This window comes from Orcinus orca, chromosome 3 (genome assembly GCF_937001465.1).
Source record: "Orcinus orca chromosome 3, mOrcOrc1.1, whole genome shotgun sequence".
NCBI classification, from domain to species: domain Eukaryota; kingdom Metazoa; phylum Chordata; class Mammalia; order Artiodactyla; family Delphinidae; genus Orcinus; species Orcinus orca.
In genome coordinates, this window is record NC_064561.1 from 57,542,724 (window position 1) to 57,567,522 (window position 24,799).

Genomic DNA, 24,799 nt, shown 5'->3' on the forward strand with positions numbered 1-24,799 from the left:
TCAGGCAGAGCAAGCCCCATAGGCCTGTCCTTCAGCACTCAAGCCTCTGAAGAATCCCCCCCGCCAGCCCCGAATTCCTCTCATTGTAACTCATCTGGGAGGCTACTTGATGCCCACAGCCCTAAACCAAGAATTCTTTAACCATGGAACCAGATTGCAGAATGACACTGAAGGTCAGAGGTACAGGAAAACTTCCCTAAGTGAGATACACAGGGACAGTCAGGGCAAAGTGCGATGGCTGTTGCTGAATTATAATTAGTGACCTAAGGGAGGAGAGATGCGCAGACATAGGCTTGACCTTGGACGCTGATCCGAGTCATTCTGTGGGAGGGCCGTAGATGCTCCTAAAAGAAAATGGGATGGTTTCTTCTACTTTCTTGCCTTGGATTTTCCCAGAGGACATCAGGGTTTTCCCCAGGGACTGATTAAAGCTATCAGGGCCAGAGTTCAGGGCTTTTTGACTCCAGTCAAATCACATCATTGATCCCAAGTACCCGCACAGCTAAATTCCACTTCCTCTGAAGTGACAGGTGTATAATTATCCATTGAACAAGTATTTACTGAGCCCTGACCATGTGCCAGGCTCTGTACTTCATGAAAACCACACGGAAGAAGCTTGCCTAAGTCATGCTCTCGGGGTCTTGTCTACATAACACATGATTGCCCCAATTTGGGGGAAAGGAAGGTTAGAGAGCTGAAGGTTGAGCTTGAACCAGAAAACACCAAAGGCTGCCATGATTCCAGCCTTGAAACATGCACAGGGGGTAAGAAGAAGGGAAGTGAGAAAAGAGAAAACATCGACATAGTTTAAGCAAATGCAGTGCGGTACGCCAGAGTTACACAATCAAGCCACATGTTCCTTAAGCCTTAATTTGCTTATCTGTAAAATGGAGACAGACATCCCTACCTCTCAGGTTGTTGAAAGGATAAACTGTGATAAAATGTGTAATGTTGTCTTTTGCCACTGGACAAGAAAAATTAAAATGAAGCTTTCTGAAAATAAAATGAGATGCTGTGAGTGGTAGACACTCCCTCTCCAGAACACACTTGATTATCTACAGGAAACTCTACCCTAGATAGACTGGGTTTAAAGAGCTATGATGCTCTAGGAGGACCAGGGCTGGGGTGAAGCAAGTGAGGCACCCAGGGCACAAAGTTTAAGGAGGCGCTCACTCTCAGGTCTCCACAGGTGCAGGGCTGGAATGTACACAACCCTGAGAGTGAGCGCCTCCTTAAATTTTGCCAGGAGCCTCATTCGTCTCACCCTAGTTCGTGGGGATACTTTTTTTTTTTTCAGCAATAGTTTTTTGTTTTGTTTTTTAACATCTTTATTGGGGTATAATTGCTTTACAATGGTGTATTAGTTTCTGCTTTATAACAAAGTGAATCAGTTATACATATACATATGTTCCCATATCTCTTCCCTCTTGTGTCTCCCTCCCTCCCACCCTCCCTATCCCACCCCTCCAGGTGGTCACAAAGCACCGAGCTGATCTCCCTGATCTCCCTGTGCTATGCGGCTGCTTCCCACTAGCTATCTACCTTACGTTTGTTACTGTGTATATGTCCATGACTCTCTGTTTGTGGAGGGAAGGCTATGGAGAAGAACACTCTGGAGACAACGATAAGGAATACGAGACATCCCTAGAGAATCAGACTTCCCTAGGGACAGGGGAAGAACAAGATGGAATCTCAAGGTTCCTTTCAGCTCCAAAGATCCAAGATTTTATCTTACTGCAGAGAGAATCATGTTCAAATACTTGTGCTTCTTACCCAGATAACGGTTCCTTAAAAGAGGCAGATACAGCTGTAGGAGGTGGGACAGGAAGGGAGAAGGGTGTCTTGTTTCATAAGGCCTTGGGGAGAAGTGGGCTCAGGGCATGCCAACTGTGACATTCTGCTCCCAGGGGTGCTTAGCAGATCATGAAGTGAGACTAATAAAATATCAAGCACTCCCAGGCCAGCCTAAGCCCCTTACTGCAATCAAATAGAATCAGAATTGCACAGCTGGCCAGGGGAAGCCAGCTGTTGACCTGAGGATGCAACCCAGGCAAAGCTGACAGTGACCAGCAAGGCCCAAGCCCCCGGTGTCAGAGCCATGGACAGGAAACTGGTTCAGCCCATAAGGTCAGAGAGTGCCAGCCTCACCCAACCCCACTCCTTCCCAGGAGTCTAGGACACCCAGCCCTCCCAACATCTCTCCATTCCTTTCCAAGGACAGCCTACAGGCAGAAGAAAGCTTTCTCCCCCAAAATACACAACGTGGACGTTGACAAATGTCAGGTCTTTCCAAAAGTGCACAGGGGCAAAAATTCATAAAACTCAGAAAAATTCTGATTCCTGTCCCCACCGGCCCCCAAATACTACCTTCCTCCTCTGAAGCACTATGGCACTCCAATTATGTCCCTAGGCTAGGTGGCAACCTCTTATAATTGTTTATACGTGCCTAGCCTAGTCTATCTGCTGAACTATAAACAACAAGAGGACAAAAGCTATTCATCAACAAATGATCATTGGGAATTCCCTGGCGGTCCAGGGGTTAGGACTCCGCGCTCTCACTGCTGAGGGCCTGGGTTCAGTCCCTGGTCGGGGAACTAAAATGCCACAAGCCTCACTGCACGGCCAAGAAAAAAAGAAGACTTGATCATTGATTGCTACTACCTGTCAGGCACTGAATGAGACAGACACAAACCTGGTCCACATAGAGGGCCTCGTCTGTGGGCAGTGACACATTGATCTGCCTCTCCTCCACAGTGCCTTATTCAGATAGTGGGTGTGTAATAAATTTAAAGGATGAGAGGACTGTAGAGCAAGAGGACCCCTGGAGATCAGAGGCGCCCCCCACTCCACAATCTAGTCCCTTGACAGAGCCTGATAATCCATCCTGCGACCCCTCCCAGCTGGGTCAGGCCCCAGAACCCAGCTCTGAGCAATCATTCAAAGGAAAACTGTTTACCATGCCTGATCTGATCCAACACTTCCATTTCACAGATGAAGAAACTGGGAACCATCTGAGAAAAGAAAAAGAATTAGCCCATGACCAGAGAGGAAGTTAGATACAGAGCCGAGACTATATCCCCGTTTCCCAGCCCAAACTTCATGTTTTTCCCTCTATTCCACAGTGAAATTGTGTCTTAAGTAAATGCTCATGGAAGTAGAGACCTTCAAACAACATCCAACTAGTTGACTTGGTACAATACTTTCTGCACGGAATAAAAACCAGCTCATTAGATTACCTCCCTGCCAAGGCAAAGGGGATGTTCTGGCCCAAGTCAGAGGACATACTGCCTGGAAACCAAGTTGGACACCCCCCATTTGGAGGTGTCTTTGGAGAGTGCATTTCCCAAGCTTGGCCAGGCCACAAGTCAATTTAACCAGAGAACAGCTGAGAAATCCAGATGGATTATTCTTCCGGTAAAGGCACTGAGGAGGCACAATCTTCATTAACTTTCAGACGCACCATAAGGACATAGAACAGGGGGTCAAACCCTGGCTACTCCCAACCTTGCAGACTCAGTGTTCCATCCTCATCTCTCATCTTTGCCCTTTTTCTCTCTCTCCTTCACTCCCCCTTCACTTCCTCACACGCACACTAAACTTCTCTTAATTCTCCAAGTCCTCACTCACCTCTAGACTTTATACATGCTGTTCCTTCTACTCAAAACACTCTCCATACCCAACCTTCATACTTTACTGTAAAAGCCACTTTCGCCACAAAGCTTCTTGGAGACCACCCCACTCCCGCCAAGTGCAGTTGGGTGCCCGTCCTCTGTGCTCACAGACTTCCTCGGTTATAGTACTGGCCACACCTCAGACACCTCCACTTGCCTCTTCCTCTCTCCTTCCTACCTCCCTTCTCTTCTCACTCTGCACCTCCGACTCCCTCCCCCAGCCCTATGCACCCCTCCCTTGGCTATCCTCAGCCTCGGACTCCCTCTTTTGCCCCTCACTTCGTCCTTCCTCCCTTGTTCCCACCCCTGACCTCCTGACTTCTCTGCCCATGGTGAACTCGGGTGCGTGGTGTCATGAAGGGTCTAACTGAAACTGTTTCTCCCCAGCCTCACTGCCAACCCCAGCTCATTTGAAATTCAGATTGACAGCTGCATATTGATTCCCTATTTCCAAACGATGCTGCAACTAGAGAATGAGAATCTGAGCATTGATCTGGCCGGTCTTCCAGCAAATCCCTGAGAAATGAGCTGTTCCACTGGAGAGAAATGTGGAGACTGCGTGGAGAGGAAGCAAGACACAAACACAATCATACTCCCCCAAAGGGGTCCAGACAAATTCAGGTCCCAAGACCAGATGCATAAAGAAGAAAAAAAACAAGAGAGGGAATATTAACGGTTACTAGAAGGATGGTTTAGAGCCAGAAGGACTCTTAGAGATTATTCTAATCCCCTCATTTCATAGCTTGGGAAACTGAAAGCTGGAAAGGGAAGTGATTCACCAAAGGTCTCGAAGCTCCCCCTCATCTTTGTCACCTTGCCTCCAGTGCCACTGTGGAACCGGCCCCTGGACTCTTCCACAGTCTCTGTCATTAGGAGTGAAAGCTGATGGTTCTTTAAGTGCCAAAGTCTCCTAGTGTGACAAATGCCCCCACTAAAAGGCGACAGACAGTTCAAGGCTCTTTCCAGTCAGTGCAGCCATCCCCATAAGCCCTCTCAGTGAGGGACAGAATGCTTGGTCCCGGGAGACCTTACGGTCCTTCTGAAAATGACTAGTAATCAAATCTGTCTAAACCAAGTCTGATTCACCACATGACATTTCAGTAATCCCTGAAACAATTTGCATCATTTCCAAATACTTTTATAGGGTCAGCAAATCCTAACAATCACGTGTTTCATTTCTCGGACTCATTCCCAGCTTCCGTGTGCAGTACCTTACTGTCTATAAGCAAAGTCTTCAGCTCACCAGAGGCAGTGGCTCCAAATGTGCACAAAGGGCCCCTGGATGCATATTTTCTCTGCACAAAGGCGCAAGGCATAGATTTACTTGAGAGGGCCCTGGAAATAATTCTGTGCAAAATGTACTGTCTAAATATAGCCAGAAATGTACAATGATCATCAAGTGGAAAGGCATGGCTATTTTGACATTCAACTGGAGGATTTATCTGAAAAAGAATTAGAGAAATTTTGGACTAGGGCAGTAAGGGATAGGGGGATGATTTTAGGTCGTTCAACACATAATAACGTAGAATGATTATTTCAGTCCTTCTCATTATCTCGGGAAGAAAAATCTCAGTGTTACGTGTTACTATGCTCTAACACCTTTCTTACACTAGCTGATCTTCCTCTGGAACCGAGGGGAGGCCTCGGGTTCGGGACTTCAGCCAGCAACAGTATATAACTAGGATTTTTAAACACTTCTCTTTCTGTTTGGTTTTCACTGTACTCACTGTTATGGCTGTCCTCTATTATGGCAAGTAATACTGGTTTTTCGTTTGTGAAGAGTGAAGTAAGTTTCTTTTTTTTTTTAAAGAAGTGAGACAATTCAATGAAAACTTTTAAGTGACTAACAGTAGAAGTGGTACAGAAACAGGGCGAAAATTGTGAACGTGATGATATCCAAGAAACCACTGGTCCACGTTACATGGGAGAGGCTAGACTAGAGAATCTCAAAATTTCCAAGAATTCTGCTGTGAATCACCTGACAAAACACAGGACCGTTCGACAAGTCACAACTACTTCTTCCCCATTTTTAAATGTGGGAAAATAAGAGTTGTGTATGTCGGGATTGCCGGCAGTCGGATACGTGTTGATTTTCTTGGATAACAACACGACGAGCTTCACAAACAAGTAGTAATAATAGCTACTATCATGATCTATACCCTTCACAGGTTATAAAAGTTTTTTCCTATACATTGTAGCATTTGGATGAGGCAGGACGTGAAAATTTGAGTTCTAATCCTTTCATTAGAGTGCTGTGTGACCTGAGGCCAGTTACTTAACCTCTCGGAGTCTCCGTTCCCACCAATTCAGCTCCCCATGCAAGGGTTGTTAGAGAGGCAATGGCCAGGTGACCAGACTGTAAACACCTTGCTGCAGATGTGTGAGCTAGAATAACCAGATGACGCTTCAGATTTGTGGAGTATTCAGATATTAAATGGCATATTTTGCTAACAGCAAATGGCAGCAGATAATTTGGGGTGAATTCATTCTCTCACTGTACTGCCTAATGGGATTCAGGCTTATTAAAGAGGCCTAAGGGCCAGAGATGGCTGTGCTGTAGTAATTGCTGGGAGGGAGTACCACGTCCCCAAATCTTATTATCTGAGAGGAGGGGCTTAGGGAGAACAGGAGCTTATGAAAGCTTCATAACTGCCACTCCTAGAGTGGTTTGAGAAGTGAATCATAGCAGCAGCAAAGTCATAAATCACGAGTTGCGTGCCTGTGGTCCCCTTTGCCACACCAGAGCCACATAGCAGCCATGGGTGTGGTGCTGAAAGGAGAAAAGGCTGGGACTGTGGTACCAACTGTGGGCCATGGAAGGCATCTGGCAGGACTTCCCCATCATGTGGGGACTATGGTGCAGCTGAAAGCAGCAGTGAGACCAGAAGAACCTCCAGCCTGAATCTCAACTGCTACACACACACACACGCACACGCACACGCACACACACACACGGCGAACCATCCTTGGCGTTTCTTACCTGTGCTATCTCAGTTACTACTTGTGCAAAACTTCTTTGACATATCAGGCAACCAAAGTTCAGAGAGGCTAGGTAATTTTCGCATGGTCACACAGCTAGTAAATGACTGAGACAGGATTGATTCCAAATCACCTGTTCTTTCCACTCTTTTTGAAGTATTCTCCATTACATGTGACAGTACATTTCAGTAACACAAACGTAATATACCCACGGCATACATACAGCCATGAAAGCATTTGACACTTTCACACTCTATACCCCATGTCCACATACATGCCACATGTACACACAAAAATGCCCACACTAAACACCACGTTTAACAACATATTTTGACAGGAACACAGGTCTTCACATTTTTGCATATCTGAATCTCTGTAACACAATCCACTGTACATCCACAGATGCCCCCATGCATGCTCTAGTCCCCACACACATTCATACACATCCATCCATTTATTCACATAACGTGCATACACATCACACCTAGAAACCTACCCACATCACACAAACTCACAAATATCCATATTCACACCTACAAAAACAGGATAATGCATTTGTCCCTCATTCTGTTCATCAAAACGAGCCCTTCAGGATATAAATAAGGAACGTTCAGATTACTAAGCGTGAGTGTCTAAATCATCCTGGAATACCTCTGAACCTTCAGAGGAATAACAGATTATTTTCACTATTTTTCATTAGTGGGTATAATGGTCTAATTATTTTAAAATTGTTAGTCCATGTATGTATATTTATGAATACTTCTACTAACCAGGACATTTGATTAATTAAAGTAGCCTATCATTCATTCGTTCATTCACTGTGCAATCACTGAGCACGTTATGTGGGAGACACGCTGTGGTAGACACAGTAGGAGATTAAATAAACATACAATAAATACAACCACCACGATTGCTGGTCTTGGAACACAAACACAAGTAACTACCTGACAAGGTAGCATGGCCATAAATTGTGCAAGACAGGAAAGGCCCCCGTGAGTGAGGGGACGCGAGAGGAGAGGGGACACAGAGACTAGACGGCTCTGAAGCGTCTAGTCCTAGAGAATGGGAAGATGACGTCGGTGCCACCTGGGCATCTGTGGTCTGGAGAAACAAGTTTGGGACGGAAGCTGCGGCATTTGGTTTGGAATGAACTTGAGGCCTGGCAGGACATCGAGATAGACATGCGCCCCCCTCCCCGCCCCCAGGCGTTTGCAAATGAAGAAAGGGGGCTTAAGGGAGAGGCCAGGGTGGAGAGAGAGATTTGAGAGCCACCCATTAGAGGGGATCACTTAAACAGTTACAACTCTGAGATCAGAAAAGGAACCGAGGCAAAGAACAAGACAGGCAGTACAAACCCTTGAGGGACACGACGTCCTGCTTGGCTAGGTGACAGAAGCTCTCATTTTATGCGACACACACAGGCATCTCTATACATGCACTTCCTCCAACGTACCAGCCCTACAGCACGCACAGCGGGGCTGCACTAGCTTCCAGCTATCTCCTGGGTATAATTTCAAGACAGGGAAGCTCAGTTGCCCAAAGCAACTGAGAAATAATTGATCCTCAACCCTTAAGCTTCCAGTCTTGACGGTTCTAAGAATCTGCATGCCTCTGAGAGTGTGGCAGGGGAAGGGCCGCTGTTCTTAGATATCAATAATTCTTACTGTGGCACGAATGAAGACCTATAACTACTTTGTTGGGGGGGGTTGGTGACAGAAACAACGTGTAGCATCCCCGGCAGTTGGATTTCAAATCCCCCAACTCTTGATACACTGAGGCTAGCTGCCACTGATTGACTCTGGGACCTATGTCAGTTCCTTCACTAGCTGTGCCTCAGTTTTCCCAGCTGAGCAATTTTTTTTTTTTTTTTTTTTTGCTGTACGCTGGCCTCTCACTGTTGTGGCCTCTCCCGTTGCGGAGCACAGTCTCCGGACGCGCAGGCTCAGCGGCCATGGCTGACAGACGCAGCCGCTCCGCGGCATGTGGGATCTTCCCGGGCCAGGGCATGAACCCGTGTCCCCTGCATCGGCAGGCGGACTCTCAACCACTGCGCCACCAGGGAAGCCCCCAGCTGAGCAATTTTGAAAGTATATGAGATAGTCCCATTAGTACAGGATCTAGACTTGCTGCAGGTTCTGAGAAGACCCGAGGTAAAGACGCCTGATTCAATTTGTGTTCCCAAATGCATTTGACTTTGGCATCTTTTTTTAGAAAATCAGTAACTGATTCTGAAGAGAAACTTTGGGGAAAGGCTGGACTATTTGATCTCTAACATTCTTTCTGGCTGCACTGTTGCACGGACCTATGAAAGTACAGGCACCCAAAGCACAGGGCTGGACCTAGTGGGAGGTTAACCCTTCAATCTCCTCTCCCAGGGAAACCAGCAGCCAACTGTGATTGCCCTAAACCTTAGAGATACAGCCTTAAAAGAGTCAGCAGCTTCTCAGCATCAATCAGACACTCGGCTGCCTGCCAGGACCCCACGCTGGCTAATACTTAGGCTGGGTAAACAAGGTAGCGTGGGCCTTACCTCATTAAGGACTCCTATCACCTATTTCTCTAGTGGCTCTTACGGCTGGGTAAGCGACAGGGGCTGAGCAAGACTGGGATCTGATCACAGTGTGAGAAAGGGCCGTCATTAACCCTCTGCTTTCTCTCTCCTTTCTTAGCCTTGCTGCTTCTAAGGAGGCTGAAGCGGCCCGTTCCGCACCCAAGTCTATGTCACCCTCGGATTTCCTGGATAAGCTAATGGGGAGGACCTCTGGATACGATGCCAGGATCAGGCCCAATTTTAAAGGTAGATAAACTTGCCTTTCAGAGCCCCAGGGGTCTGCTTTCCTAGATTGTGGCAGCGAGCCGCATGGAATTGTATGCAGATGATATATACAGGGTATGAATTCCATGACTCTTTCCTCTACCCGAGGCAGATACTGTTCGTCAATTCACCAAGACCAAACAAAGGCTCGGAGAGTCCAACTCAACAGTATCTCTGGTTACCAGAGTCAGTACGTGAATTAAACCTACTTGCTAGCTCCGGTATAATGGACAAGAGATTAAGGTGGAATGTGGAAAAATGGGTTCAAGTTTTGCTTCGGGCACAAAATTACTCTCTGAGCTTAGATAAGCCTCTTGCTTTTGCTGGGCCTCACAGTCTCCTCTTCTCCGCAGGCATGGAGTTGGCTGTCTCTGTGGTTTTTAAACTATGCTTCATGGAGTTCTGAGGCTTTTACCCTGTGTCCCAAAAGGGAGAAACAGAGGACGGGATGAGCAAGGCCACCCTTGCTTCTCCCCCAGGCAGCTGCACTTTTATTCGTCTTACATGAGAAGCTTCCAACTACCATTCATCCACTGAAAGCTTCCCCTGGATTAACAAATAATTTTGGAACTCTCTTGCCCAATCACAGTCTCAATTTCAAATGCCTAATAAGGAGATAGGGAGAGACTATGGAGAAATAGAGGAGCAGTCCCCTCGAAAGTGGGCAGCCCCTCCTTAGCCCCAGCGAGTAGTTAACCTACAGGAATGTGGGTCCCATGTTGCCAGACCATCCAAAAGTCCAACGAGAGCCAGAAATCAAGATTTACGTGAAATTTCTTGAATCCTAAAACATGTAAATTCAAACAAAACACGTTTGGGAGCCAGATATGCCATGTGGGGTAGCCAATTTACAAACCAGCTCACAATCAGCTCACAATCCTATGAGATCTTAATGTCTTACATCAAGAGTGGACCAGTTCCCTTTGTCCACTGATGCCTTAGGAGGCTCTAACCATCTCTAACTGCTGGGCAGGTTTTCTGCAGGCACAGTCTTAAGGACCTCCTTGGGAGTCCGTGACCCTGACCTTCCTCCTAGCACCCCTGCAAAAATCTTATTTCAAAGACCCACAGCCAACCTCCTAATCAATTCTTGATTCCAGATGCCCTTCCTCACTGTTCCTTTTGGCTCAAGTCCAAGACCAAACAAGGGATGTAACAGCTGGTAACAGCTTCCTAATATCTGCTCACTCTGTCCCCCACCCTGTAAGTCCCCTTCTCAAAGCGCTCTGCAAGCAGAAAACAGTCTGGGAAATGCAGTGAGGTTTGTTTGGGGGCCCACCTCCCACCCCTGTTTACCTCAAGGTGGCTTGCTCCTAAGGCCGTTATCCTCCAGGATCGTTAGCATAAACTTTCTTCCCTCATGGGCAGATAAGTCAGCACCCAAGCCCTTCACCAGGGTCACAATCTCAAACACCCCCAACACCCAGAGGGGCCCGGCAGATATGGTACATGATTGAAGTGGGTTGGGGATAAGCAGAGAAAACCAGAAAGCACAGGCTCCTCTAAGGGCTGCCGCTTCTCAGCTCCTGCCCAGAGTTGCCAGGTAGGAATGCAGGCCCTGGGCAGCGGACCTTCCAAGATAAGGCTTAAGTCGGGGGGTTTATGTGAAATCTTCCAAGTTCGCAGCTAAATCACATCTTTGAAACACCACTGGCCAAATCAAACACACCAGAGAACTGACCACCAGGTTGCATCTGCAGCAGTTTTCAGGAATTCCATCCCAGTGCGCCCCCTGGTGGGCTCTCTTGGAACTCCAGCCTGAGTAGAAGTGCCTCGGTCTTCTGCTCGTTGGCTGAACGTGGGTGCATCCAGGGTTCATGTGTTAGTGATCCTTTGTGCATACCACTGTATTTGGCACAAAGAAGGCCCTCAATAAGTCTGTCATGAATGAATGAATGAACGAATGACCCCACAAATATGCTAAGTAGAGCTGTTAAGTGACTTTCCCAAGGCACACTGCCAAGACTGGGGAATTTAACCCAGCTAGCTGCTCTGACTCAATTCTCTAATACTACTGATTTATTTATTTGCTTATTTCCTGATTCGTTTATTTATTTACTTACTTACTTAGCAGTGAACATGTTTAAGAAATAAAATTTCACCCAGACTATAAGACCATTGAATCGGGGCCCTTCCCCTCCTCGCTTTGAAAACCTTATTCCAAGCACTTGGGCCCAAAATATACAGGACTAGATAATCTCTTAGTCCTCTCGCAACCCTGCACTATCTCTAACCCCTACAATCCCCTCGATGATGTGGGCTTTGAGCAACAAGTGCAGCTTCTTGGAACCTCACCCCAGGAGGTAGGGAGCAAGCTTTCTCTACTCTCCCTGTGGTGAGGGCTGAGACACTGGTTGCAGGGGACCCCTGCCCCTGAGCCCCATGGCCTCTTTCATGCTTCCACCCAGGCACACATGAGATTCCCAAAAGCCCCCCGCAAACTACAGAGCTCCTGAAAAGGCCAGGCCAAGTAGGCCCCGTGACCCCGACACAACAGGAAGAGAGGTCTGCCTGCTTTGAAAACTCTACAGCGTGATTAATCACACAGCAGGTTCCTTCAAGCACCGGAAATTGCCTGCTCCTGACTCTCTAGATAGAAGGAGGGGATATGGGGATATATGTGTACGTATAAGTGATTCACTTTGTTATACAGCAGAAACTAACACACCATTGTAAAGCAATTATACTCCAATAAAGATGTTAAAAAAAAAAAAAAGAAAAAGAAAAGCTAATGCATAAAAGGCACGATGAGCAAAATATCAAAATGTTCAATAAAGATGAGATCCAACCCTGAAAAAAGAAAAAAAAAAGAGGGGGGATGGGGAGAGCAGCCTCCGTCTGCAGAACATAGTGGCAATGCAACTCGTAATACTGAAGTAAAGAGCTCGAAAATTGGATTCTAACCCTCCCACTACTTCCCTGATATCTGTGACCCAGAGTAAATCACTTGACATATCTGGGCCTCTGTCTCTGCATCTGTACAATGGTCCAGTAGGACCAGGCCCCGTCAGCTTCGGTATTCTGTATCTTCGCTAAGACTTTGCATGTCACAATGGCTCCCAGGATCAGGGGCACAGCCCAATGCAAACATATACACAAAAGCAAAGTTAAACTTTAATATTTAATGAAATATATACATTATGCTGCTGCCAAAGGCAGCCAGATTGTAATTTTCTTGAGGATAATTTAATTTCAGATTTATTTCAATGAACCACAGCTCCCCATGGGATCATTTTTGGCTGGCGTCCTCTCGCACACATAAATCAGGATCTAATTTATATGGGAGTCACAGCACCAGACACTTGCAGGGCCTGGGTGGGAACTCTGTGCACGTCATTTCAAGGCAAAGGCAGTAACTTTTTGGGGCATCTTAATGGTATGAAGCTAAATGAAAAGAAAAACCTGGATCTGAGTCTAAATGAGGGGAAGAAAACCCTAGTGGGCCTTTGTTTGGGTGAAAGTGACCAAGGAGGCAGATTCCCGCTCAGCATAAGGACGAAGTTTTTAGCAAGCAGAGCCATCCAACTATGGAAAGGGCTGCTCGAGACGAAATGAGTTCCCCACTGCTGGAGGTGATCAAGTGCTAAGTCTTGCATGGGTAGCAGCGGTTCCTAAACCTGGCTCTGCGTGAGGATCACCCAAGTCACTTGTTAAACAAATAAACTCTGGGCTAATCCTCACAGGTTTGGGTTCACTGGGTCTGGGGCTGGGCCCAGGAATCTGTAGTTTAACAAGTTTCCCAGATGATGCTACGGCAGACAGTCCTGTCTGCACCTCAGTTTCGGAAGCAATAGATTAAGTGACTTTTAAGAGACCTTCCAAAGCACCGAGTGACCACCTAGAGGGGTGGGATAGGGAGGGTGGGAGGGAGGGTGATGCAAGAGGGAAGAGATATGGGGATATATGTATAACTGATTCACTTTGTTATAAAGCAGAAACTAACACACCATTGTAAAGCAATTATACTCCAGTAAAGATGTTTAAAAAAAAAAAAAAAAAGAAAAAGAGAGAGACCTTCCAGCCCTGAAATTCTATACAGTAACATCATAATTCAAATGGGTAGCTTCCATAAGGGAATTGCAACCCCATGGAGCTGAGAATGACTGCCCAGATCAAGATCTACTCTACCAAATTGATGGGGAAATTGCAACCCAGAAAAGGGAAGGGGCGTGTCTCAGGGCAAAGAGCCAGGGAGAGCTTGGGGCTATGTCTAAAACCCAGGAATCCTGGCAATCCCTTGGAAGAAAAACCTGGATTCTCACAGCAGGATTGAGTCCTTTCCTATACACCAGGATTTCCGAAAAGAAGGAAGTCTTGGCTGAGTTTGGGTGAAATGCTTGGGCTACTTTTTCAAGAGGGACAGAGAGAAGTGGGTATCAGAAAACTTGGGTTTGAGTCCTGGCTCCACCACTTGCTGGGTAAATAAGCCCAGGTGAGTTACTAAAACTCTCTGTGCTCCACTTACGAAGCTGGGACAGTAACTTTGCCCTGCCAACCTCAGGACCTCATGGGGATCAACAAGAAAGTGGACCTGAAAAAATTCACAAATGGCATGTCACAATCTTCAAGTGAAGGATTATGACCTATTATCCAAGTCCTCCCACCTTCAAGGTCAGCTCAAGGTCATCACCTTCATGAGGTCTTCCCTAATGCCTCACTCTTCAGAACCTCTCTCACACCTGGACTCCTACTACTTCTATGACCCTTACCAACGTTCTCACATCCCTCCCTGGTTATTTTATGCCGGCCCTCTTCTCAGCACATGTGGAAGCCCAGTGCTTAAAATCCTGGATTCTGCCACTCTGTGACCTTGAGCATGCCCCTTCCTTTCTCTGAACCTCTTTCAAAAAGTATAGCCATTAAGACCACTAGCTTTGGAATTAGATCAATCTGAGCTCAAGCTTGACCATTTACTATCTGTGTAGCCGTGGGCAAATAACCTCTCTGTGCCTCTGTTTCCTCATCTGTAAAATGGAGGGAATAACCATGTCTTCTCATGGAGTTGTTGAGAGGATAGAATGAGATAATGTTAGTAATACTCTCAGCACAACAGCAAAACCTGCTCAGTAAATGGTAGCTGCTGTAATTAATAGTATAAAATGAAGAGACTGGGCTTCAATTGGACAGAGGTCCCTCTAGCAATGAGATTCCAAAGAGCACATATTCCTCCACTTCCTTCCTGCCCTTGCAGTAGTATTCAAAAAGCTTGCCTGGAAAGTATTTAACAAAGACTTATGGACTTCCTTTGAGGTTCCCTCTGGATACCACAGCTGGTAATTCCCATCAGTGCCCTTTCAGACAATCATTCTTGGTTCATAAGTTCAAGGCAAAGAACTTGCTGTTCCTTGCGATTCCCAAGATGGCCTCCAAATGTTGTAGCTGTAACCTTGCAGCCGCAAATTAGAAGGCAGCCAATGGGGTTTGGGGAAGGGATTTCAACCATATGGCAGGATGATGAATTATCCTGTTAATGAAAGTACATCCCGGCTCAGCCTCTGGTGTTCTATACCTGGTGCTCACTTGGGGACCAGGGAATCTGACATAGCAATGTGGCTGGGAGTCCCCGCTGCTCCAGGGTGGGGTGCAGGTCAAGCAAGGGTCTCCTCCACCAAGGGGGATCCATCCCTGAAGTCAAAATCCCACAAACTGGTCCTATCCTGGGGATTTCTTCTTGGCCTTGGAACTAAGCAGGAATCTCTCTTGATTGGCAGGTCCCCCGGTGAATGTGAGCTGCAACATTTTCATCAACAGCTTCGGTTCCATTGCTGAGACAACTATGGTGAGTGAGTCAAAACACAAGCTGCTATTTCCTGCTCGGGATATCTCTCTCCCTGAAATATCTACCCTCTGCGCTGGTCTTCCCCAAGGAGGTGGAAAATCTGGTGTTTTTTCACGTCTTCAGTGGTATACTATGGGATTTGGACATTTTTACTGTCCTAGTCAATGTTTTGGGTAAAGACATACATCTGAAAATGGCCAAAGAGCTAGCAGGGCTAGCACATGCTAAACACTCAGGATTACAAAAGCAAAATTCTATCAACAGGTGAAAGTTTTAGATTAAAGCAAATGTAAAGACCTGCTTTTAAGTTTAAAATTCAACTGTGCAATAGCAGAAGACTGGTTACAGAAGCTAAAATGGGTATATTGATTCTTCTCTCTACTTTTGTATGTATTTTTAAATTCCCATAGTAAAAAGTTTAAAGTAAATCAGTTATTCTACAAAAAAAGACTAGAAGGAAAAATACCAAAATGTTAAAGCAATTATCCCTGGATCGTACACTTATGCATGATTTCATATCCTTCAGTATTTCTATGTTTTTCTCATCTCTACACAGAGTAAATCTTACATTAGTGATTATAACTAAATGTAATGCTACTTTCAATTTTTTTTCTCAATCCTTGAAAACAAAAAATCAATTATACTTGTTTTGAAGGGAGCAATCTAGCTTGTGAGAAAATAATTAAGGCAGTTTCAATCATCTCTTTATGAGCAGAGGCAGAAGCAGCCAGTCGATCACCAAGCCCTGTAGATGTGCCTGCCTTGAAATCCTCTAAACCACCCATTCCCCTATGTCCGCCTGACCCTGGTCCAGCTCAGGCTTCCATGGTGCCTGGCCCACATTACTGCAAAGCGTCCCAAGACTTGCATCTTGCCCGCCTCCAATCCATTCTTCCTCACACCGTGGTCTTTCTAAGATACAAACCTAACTACGCCAGTCCCCTGCATTAACGCCTCCCTGTGGAACCCCCTCCCCGTCAGCATTAAGCTTAGAAGGCCCCTCTGATTCTGCGCGGCTGCATCTCTTCCCTCTTGCTTCCCATTCTGGATAAATGGAATTGTCCGGCGTTCTCCACACGGGCCGTGCTCGCCCTCTGGTTTTCAGCCTTCTCTTGATGCTGCTGAGGCCTCTGCCCAGAGCACCCGCTCCAGCCTCCTTTCCACTGCCAGCCTCCAGGGTCCCTTAACTCTCCGCTTAGAATGACCTCTGCAAGGGGACATATAGTTTTCAAGGGCAGGAGCCCTCTGTGTCCCCCTTTGCCTGGCAAAGCAATAAAGCTATTCTTTAAAAAAAAAAAAAAAAAGGAATGACCTCCACAGGAAGGCTTCACACTCTAACATGTGTGTACACGTGTGTGAGCTCATGTGTGCGCTTGACCTAAGCCTGTGATGGGTCCCTTCTACCCATTCTTGTGACACGTGCTACAATTCCCATAACAGCACTGACCATCTGCACCTACACTCTCACAGTCTGCTCGTGTGTCCCTCCTCTCACTACTGTCAGTTCTCTGGGGGCCAGAATCTTGTCTCATTTCCTGTGGTAACCTCGGCAGCTGGCACAGTGATCTAATAACAGGTCTCAGTCATTGTCTAAAACAAATAAGCCAAATCAGATATATTGTCTATTGATTCAAACCATTATTTGGTCCTAAACATTTATGGAGATTAGATCTAACCTTCTAGTCCCAAACTGGCAAAAATCACTGAGCTCCGTATGTCATGGGGCAAATGGTCCAAAATCTATGCTCCTGCAGAGAGGTCTGTCTTAATATGGTCAAGAGACCCTGCCCACATCCAAAGGAAAAGCGATCAATTCCCTAAAACCCATAGGCCTTTTATCTCCATATGGAGATGGCCCCACCTGTTGACTAGGAACCAGCATGGCTGCTTTTCACTGGGCCTCCAGGTTCGAAAGCCAAGTCTTTCCACTCTGTGAATGGATATCTTATTAGAGCTTCTAGTGAACTTCTCTGCTTTTCTTCTTCTCCCTCCCAAATCAGAAGTGCATTGACATCTACATTATTCATAGGCCCTGTGGGGTGAGTGTTGACACTTCCTCTCTTCTTCTGAAATGGTAAAGAGTCATCAAACCAAGTCACGGGCCACCCGGTTATGTTAAGAACTTGGTTATCTGAGGACAGGTGTACATATCTGCACTCCAAGGCCACCCCCACCTGTTTCCCTGTAATTGTCACACAGAGATCTATTTCCTTGTTACAGATTACTACAGGCGTCGTGGTTTGCCCTTATTTTGTGTGGTGGTTAAAAGCCGAGACTCTGAAGTGACGTAGACCTGGGTTCACTCACTATATGTAAGAAGCTGATTTGGTTCGTATCTTTAAGCCTCAGCTTCGTTGTATGTAAAACCCCAGGGGTGATTAACATCATACTACTTCACCAAGTTGTTGTTTTTTTTTTACCTCCTCAAGTTATTATGGATGGAAATTATGTGCAGGGAAGTGTTTATCACAGTAAATGCTTTGTTAAGTGCTCTAAATGTTTTCGATGATGATGATGATGATGGTGGCGATGATGGAGGCTCTGGGCACTGAAGCCCCAAAGCCACCACTGATTAGCTGTGTGATCCTGAGCAATTCCTAGACTTCTCTGAGCCTTACCCCTCTCTGGTATCTCTTGTCTACCTTTCCAGACTTCATTCCTGCTGCATGCTGCTTTCTACAGACAGTACAGCAGTAAGGACACAGTCTTCCATGCCCAGACAAAATCTGAGGCTCAGCTCTGTGGCTTTGGACAAGGTAGCCTAAGTTAGCCTCCTCATCTGCAGAGCAGGGGACCAATAGCAGCCACCTTGTGACCTGCTGTGAGGATTAGGAGATAAGGCACAGAAGTGCTAAGTGCAGGGTCCGACACACAGTACACACACAATGCATGTCAGTTATTATCATGAAATGCCACTAGTAGTTTTCAACACATTTTCACACTCATTCTCTCACTTGATTCCTTCACCAAATACTTACTGTAATGACCACTCTACAAAGCAGACATGGCAGACACACTATTCCCCAATTTACAGCAGAGGAAACCGAGATTTGGTGACATCACGTCCCAGAACTAGTTATTGACTGGGCAGGGATTAAGATCCAATCCTTGTAACTGCCAGAACACTGAAGAGCACAGATGGGGGAAACTGAGGGACCCCAGGCCCACAAAGCACACTTAAGCAACAACCTAAGCGTTATCAAATGTGGAAATCCAACCTCAAATCATGGTAGGCTCAGCATGCCTCAGGAGTAAATAGTAAGTAATGAAAATGGAGATAACCAACAAGGGGAGCACAGAGAGATGGCCCCCTGGAGTGGAGATCAATAACGTTTAGACAGGGCTTCCCTGGTGGCGCAGTGGTTGAGAGTCCGCCTGCCGATGCAGGGGACACGGGTTCATGCCCCGGTCCAGGAAGACCCCACATGCCGCGGAGCAGCTGGGCCCGTGAGCCATGGCCGCTGAGCCTGCACGTCCAGAGCCTGTGCTCCACAACGGGAGAGGCCACAACGGTGAGAGGCCCGCGAACCGCAAAACAAAAACAAGAACAAAAACAAAAAAATATAGTAACAAGGGCAACAACCACACATTAAATGCTACTGTGTGCCAGGCAGTATGCAGAGCACTTCCACATGCTTCATCTCATGTAGACCTCACAACAACCCCCATGAGGCAGGACATGTTATCCCCATTTTACAGATAAGTAAACTGAGGCTCAGAAAGGTTAGGTCACTTGCATAAGGACATGCGGCTAATCAGTAGCAGAAGTGGGAATTGAATTCAGATCTATATCACCCCAAACCCCACGTTCTCCTGAGCCAAATATAAACATTTAATTTCCGGATGTTTGGGATTACCCAGCCCTTGCTTGTTTCTTTTCATCATAAAGAAGTTAGAGCTAAAGGGGAACTTCATTGAACAGACATGCCCAGGCCCCCAGACTTTCATCCCAGGGCTCTGCCTCACCAGCCACGCAAAGAGCTGGTCGTGCACCCTGGGTCTACGGTAATATGGACATAGTCCCGATGTCAGAAACTTTCCAGGCTGTGTCTGTTCTCTAAGAGCAACAGGAGTGCAGAGCCGCTCTGTAAACAGCTGGAGTCCCCAGGCCTGACTGTCTGCCTCTCAGAGCCTGGCTTTATTCACCAGAGCTGAGAGCAGAGAAGGCAGCCAGCAAAGCAACAGGGGTCTCTATCCGTTCCTGACGAGGGGAGGGCTGAGTCTGGCTGGCCTTCATCTGACCTTTCCAGCGACTCTCTTTGAGTCTATGCAGTGAGATGAAGGTAGAAGCAGGGACAGGAATGGACGAGGGAGAAGAGGGAAGGGAGTCCTGGCCTAGAGCAGCAACTTCGGCACTCTACAAGAGAAAGATCTGGAGCTAGGACCTAGAGGGAACCATCCAGCTTGTCTTGACACGTGTGCTTACGAGTGCACCTAAGTGTGTGCTCTGCAGCATCTATACGTCATGGAGCATGTGTGTGCATGTGTATATTGTGGGACCATGTGTTTGTGCAAATGTACACATTGGCCTGTGTATATGTGTACGCTAGTATGAACAGATTTAGACAGGTAACCTCAGAGAGAGATGTATCTGACCACGTACAGCTATGAACATAAGTATGTGTACTTCTGTGGTTATAAATGCACATGTGAATGTGTGTAGTGAGGATGTGCATGTATCTGCGTATATACGTAGGACTACGTGAAAGTGCTTAAGAGTGAAAATGCATGAAGGGTATTATTTCCACATAGGTAATTGTGTATGGATATTTGTGAAGCACATACTTAAGTATGTAGCAGCACCTGAGCCAGGAATATGTCTGTACGCATGTGCATGTGAATGTGCGTAAATACAAGAACACGTGAATAAGTGAAAGAATATTTAATGTGTAACAGTCTATGTGTACGAGTATGTCGATACATGTGTTCAGGTGTACAGGTGAGTGTGCACACGTGGGGACATGCAGACAGCTGGAATTCATGTGGAACTAAATGTCAGCAGATGTGAAAGAGAGACAGAGTGTGTGCATGTGTGTGTGAGTGTCTGTGTGTGTGGGTCTTGACGTCCTTTGGGCATGAATCTCAGCATTTCCATTATGAGGACGTGTGCTCCAGCCTCTCTTGCCAAGGGCCGGGATAGCCTGGCACAGAGACAGGCACACTGTGGCCAGGACCCCTGGCAATTGGCAATGGCCTATGCAACTACCGTCCACACGTTTGGCCTTATTTGTCAATATTAGGGGGGCAATGGACAGAGCCCTGAACCAGGAAACAGACCAAGGTTTGAGCTCTAGCTCTGCCACAGTTTAATACCACTGAGACTCAGTTCCCCCTTGGCACCTGGCTCTAAGAATGGTGTGTAGGAATACACAAGAAGTGGGTATGAGAGCCCTTTATGAATGCTACAGAAATGTAAAGGATTATTAACTATTGAACCAGTCAGCCAAGGACTCCAACACATAAGCCTAAGGAAATGTCTTTCTAGTTTTTTTTTTCCTTCTGTTCCCTATTTATTCATTTATTGTTTCCACCTCCGTTTTTAAGGTCCTATACTGTACGTGAACAGGCTGTAAGGATATAGATCCGTTTTACTCATATTAGGCTAGGCTTTCCTGCAGCAACAAACAACCCCTGAAATCCCAGTGTCTTAGAACAGCAAAGACCGATGTATCACTCACCTAAAGTCTGCTACAGATCTGGGGGACTCTCCAGGACTACTGTCCTCCACGTCGTGGCTGAGCCTTGCATTTCCAGATCAACAGGCGATTTCACATTTGCTGTGAGAGGAAGAAGGCACTAAGGGGTGGCACACCGGCAAGTAAGTGCTTTCCACCCAGAAGTGACATATAGCACTTCTGCGCACATTTCACTACCCAAAGGAAGCCACATGGCCCTACCTGAAGAAAAGTAAAATCCTCCCATGGCCCCATAAGTAAACAGGAGCCAGGCAGGTCTCTGCTTTCAAGGAGTCTATTGGAGAAGGTGGACAAGGAAATCAAAGAGAATACCGCAACATGATGAGTGAGATTACAGAGGTATGCACAGAATGCCATGGAACACAGAGAATAACAGTGACCGACAGCAATACTAGGCAACGCTTACTGAACATGTATTATGTGCCGGGTGCTGTGAAAATGCTGTTGTGTGGTTTTGAGTAATTTTTCTGAAGTAGAAATCTGATCATGGTTCTCTGCATGTTAAAACCTTGCAGGAGTCTGTCATACAGAGTGAAGTAAGTCAGAAAGAGGGAAAAAAATGGTTCTGAAGAACCTAGGAGCAGGACAGGAATAAAGACGCAGATGTAGAGAATGGACTTGAGGACATGGGGAGGGGGAAGGGTAAGCTGGGACGAAGTGAGAGAGTGGCATGGACATATATACACTACCAAATGTAAAATAGATAGCTAGTGGGAAGCAGCCGCATAGCACAGGGAGATCAGCTCGGTGCTTTGTGACCACCTAGATGGGTGGGATAGGGAGGGTGGGAGGGAGACGCAAGAGGGAGGGGATATGGGGATATATGTATACGTATAGCTGATTCACTTTGTTATACAGCAGAAACGAGCACACCATTGTAAAGCAATTATACTCCAATAGAGATGTTAAAAATAAATAAATAAATAAAATAAAACCTTCCAGGAGAGAATGGCGTTGTAGAATGACCCAGAGAGGAGAGGGGTTTTAAAAGCTGGTGTGTGTTCAACAGCAGTAAAAGAGGAGACAAGTCAAGTAAGAAAAGAGAATCTCATCCAATGGGTTGGGCAATGGAGGATGGGGGAGGGGAGCATGTATGAAATTAGAGAATGCGATTCAGGGGCACGACGAAAGCACAAGACAAAAGGAAGTGAAGACAGTAGGAAGATAATTCTTTCAAAAAGCTCTGCTATAAAGAGAAGGTGAGGTGGTGGTGGCATCATTTGTCATTTATTGAGCACTGTTCTAAAAACCAGGCATCTGTGGTTAGCAAAGTATGGGGATCATTTCATATAACACAACAATCCCATTTTACAGATGAGGAAACTGAAGCTCAGAGAGGCTTAATTCACCCAAGCTTTTCCAGCCAATAAACACCATCACCAGTTATTATCCCCAGGCTGCCTGAATCCTGGTGCCCTGCTCTTGGCCTAGGCCACCTGCTGAGTGTGGGGCAAGAGGAGAGGCTGCAGAGCCAAGGGGATGTCAGGGTCGTGGGAGGACATGACTTCATCCTGGTCTCCTGCACTCTGGTTTGGCTAACGAGTAGGATCTGTGCAATTCTATCAGAACTGGTATTGAGAGAAGCCGTTGGCTGTCCATCCCTGTGGATATTTGCAAGTGAGACCCCAAGATCTATGAAAACAGCTACCATGCGAGGAGGTTAAATGCCCCCTATGTCCAACTATAAAAGTTAACACATTGTTTAGGAATCAGTCACTTCTGAATGCCAGCCTACTTCTGGGATCAATTGACTAAATCGAATCAACTGATTGAATGAATTGGAATCAGTTGATTGAATGAATTGATTTTGACTCATAGAAGATAAAACTTAAATCCATCTACTTCTTTCCAACTCTACTGCTGTCAACTCTAGTTCAACTTGGCACATCTCTATCCTGCTTGACTGAAACAGCCTCCTAACCGGCCTCCCCGCCTCCCTTCCTCCCCTTCTCTACCACTTCCCATAGTGCCTTTTAAACCCTAAATCACATCACAGCATTCCCCTGCTTCAAATCCTGCAACACCTGCTTAATCCTTTTACTACGCTCAGCTCCTTCTGCCCAGAAAAATCTTTGCATGAATGGTTCCTTCTCATCCTTCAGGTCTCAGCTCAGATATTTCTTCAGAAGGTGCTTCCCTGAGTCCCTATCTAAAAATGTCCCCCCTTCCGGTCACTGTCGCATCATGTTCTATTATCTTCGGAGTAATACCTAAAAAGTAAAAGTTTGCTTGTTAGTTTGTTGTTTTGTTTGCTTTTTTATTGAGAGTGGGGACCCTGTCTTTCTCAATCATCCCTATATTTCCAGTGCCCAGTACTTTGCCTGGACCATAGGAGCTCAATCAATATTTGTAGAGAGAATTAACATTGGAGGTTCTCCAGTTTGAACCCCCATCTCTTGTCAGAACCTCTGCCACAAATGTTGTAGTTTCTGCTTGCACACCTCCAGTGATGGGAACCCCTGCACCTCCCCAGGCAGCCCACTTCATCTTGGGACACCTCTGACATCTCCATTTGCTCATGGCTTTCATTCTGATCCTGGGGCCACAGAGAACCAATCTCTGCACCTGACAGGCCTTCCAATAACTGAGGTCAGTCCTCTCGCTCCCTGGCCATGCCTGGCTCCCTTGGCCATTCTCCCCAGTTCTCAGTCCCTTTCCCATCTAGGGTGCTCTCCGAGTACAGCCAGCATGTCAATTTCCACCTTGAGCTGAAAGGCCAAGCAATGAACCCAGACCCTCAGGAGTGCTTAGAGCAGAGCGCACCAGGGCCATGCTCATCCTTACTCTGGGTTAGTGGGCTTCAAAGCATTGTTTTTAACAGCAGCCCCCCACCACAGTCCATTTTTTTTTTTTTTTTTTTGCGGTACGCGGGCCTCTCACTGTTGTGGCCTCTCCCGTTGCAGAGCACAGGTTCCGGACGCGCAGGCTCAGCGGCCATGGCTCACGGGCTCAGCCGCTCTGCGGCATGTGGAATCTTCCCGGACCGGGGCACGAACCCGCGTCCCCTGCATCGGCAGGCAGACTCTCAACCACTGCGCCACCAGGGAAGCCCCACAGTCCATTTTTAAGGTGAATCTTATGCAGCACTTTAACACACTGATTTTTGAAAATGGGCTGTTCTGGAGGAAGTGGAACAGAAGCCAGAAATCTCAATGCCTTGGCCATTTCCTCAATCGGCCCCCGCAAGGTAGCTCTGGGGACCTCCTCAGAATCCTAAAATCATTTCTACACACATCACCTCAAAGACATTTCAGTTTAGGGACTTCCCTGGCAATCCAGTGGTTAAGAATCTGAGCTTCCACTGCCGAGGCCATGGGTTCGATCCCTGGTCAGGGAACTAGGTGCAGCCAAAAGAGAAAAAAAAAGACATTTCAGTTTAGGTAACAAGTCAGTGTTGACTGACACTATGCTTATGGACAGCAAAACTCTGGAACATTTTTTTAAAGTACATGAGCAACAGATGAAAACAAGTTTTGTAGTAAGTCCAGTAAAAAAGAGAAGAGAGAGAGAAACAGGAATGCCCCTGCTTTGCAGTCTCCCCCGTCCCATCTGAGTTAACCACTGCAGAAAACACTTTAGTGTATGTCTTACTGGTCTTCTTTCCTTGAATGTATCGATACATCCCTTCGTTATTACACATCTTTGTCTAAATAGGATTGTGCAATACAATTTGCTTTTTTTCACTTCACCATGTCTTGGAATCTTTCCACATCACTACATACAGGTCTACCTCATTCTTAACGTTCTACACACCCTCAAATTTGGAAACATAACAATGGTTTATTATTATTACATTCAGTATGTGACAAAATGATTTTAATCAGTATTTCCAGTTTTACGGTCCGCCTGTAAAATTCCA

The 24,799-nt window shown here is 46.4% G+C and overlaps 1 protein-coding gene across 1 annotated transcript in view; it reads left to right on the top strand.

The window, feature by feature from the left end:
- The first annotated feature begins 7,720 nt into the window (after nucleotides 1–7,720).
- The window catches only part of GLRA1 (glycine receptor alpha 1), a 50,973-nt gene continuing 33,894 nt past the window's right edge, over nucleotides 7,721–24,799 (top strand). The window contains exons 1-3 of the mRNA XM_033406864.1: nucleotides 7,721–7,857; nucleotides 9,281–9,447; nucleotides 15,177–15,244. Coding sequence (XP_033262755.1) covers nucleotides 7,721–7,857; nucleotides 9,281–9,447; nucleotides 15,177–15,244 — 372 coding nt within the window. The remainder of the gene's footprint in view (nucleotides 7,858–9,280; nucleotides 9,448–15,176; nucleotides 15,245–24,799) is intronic.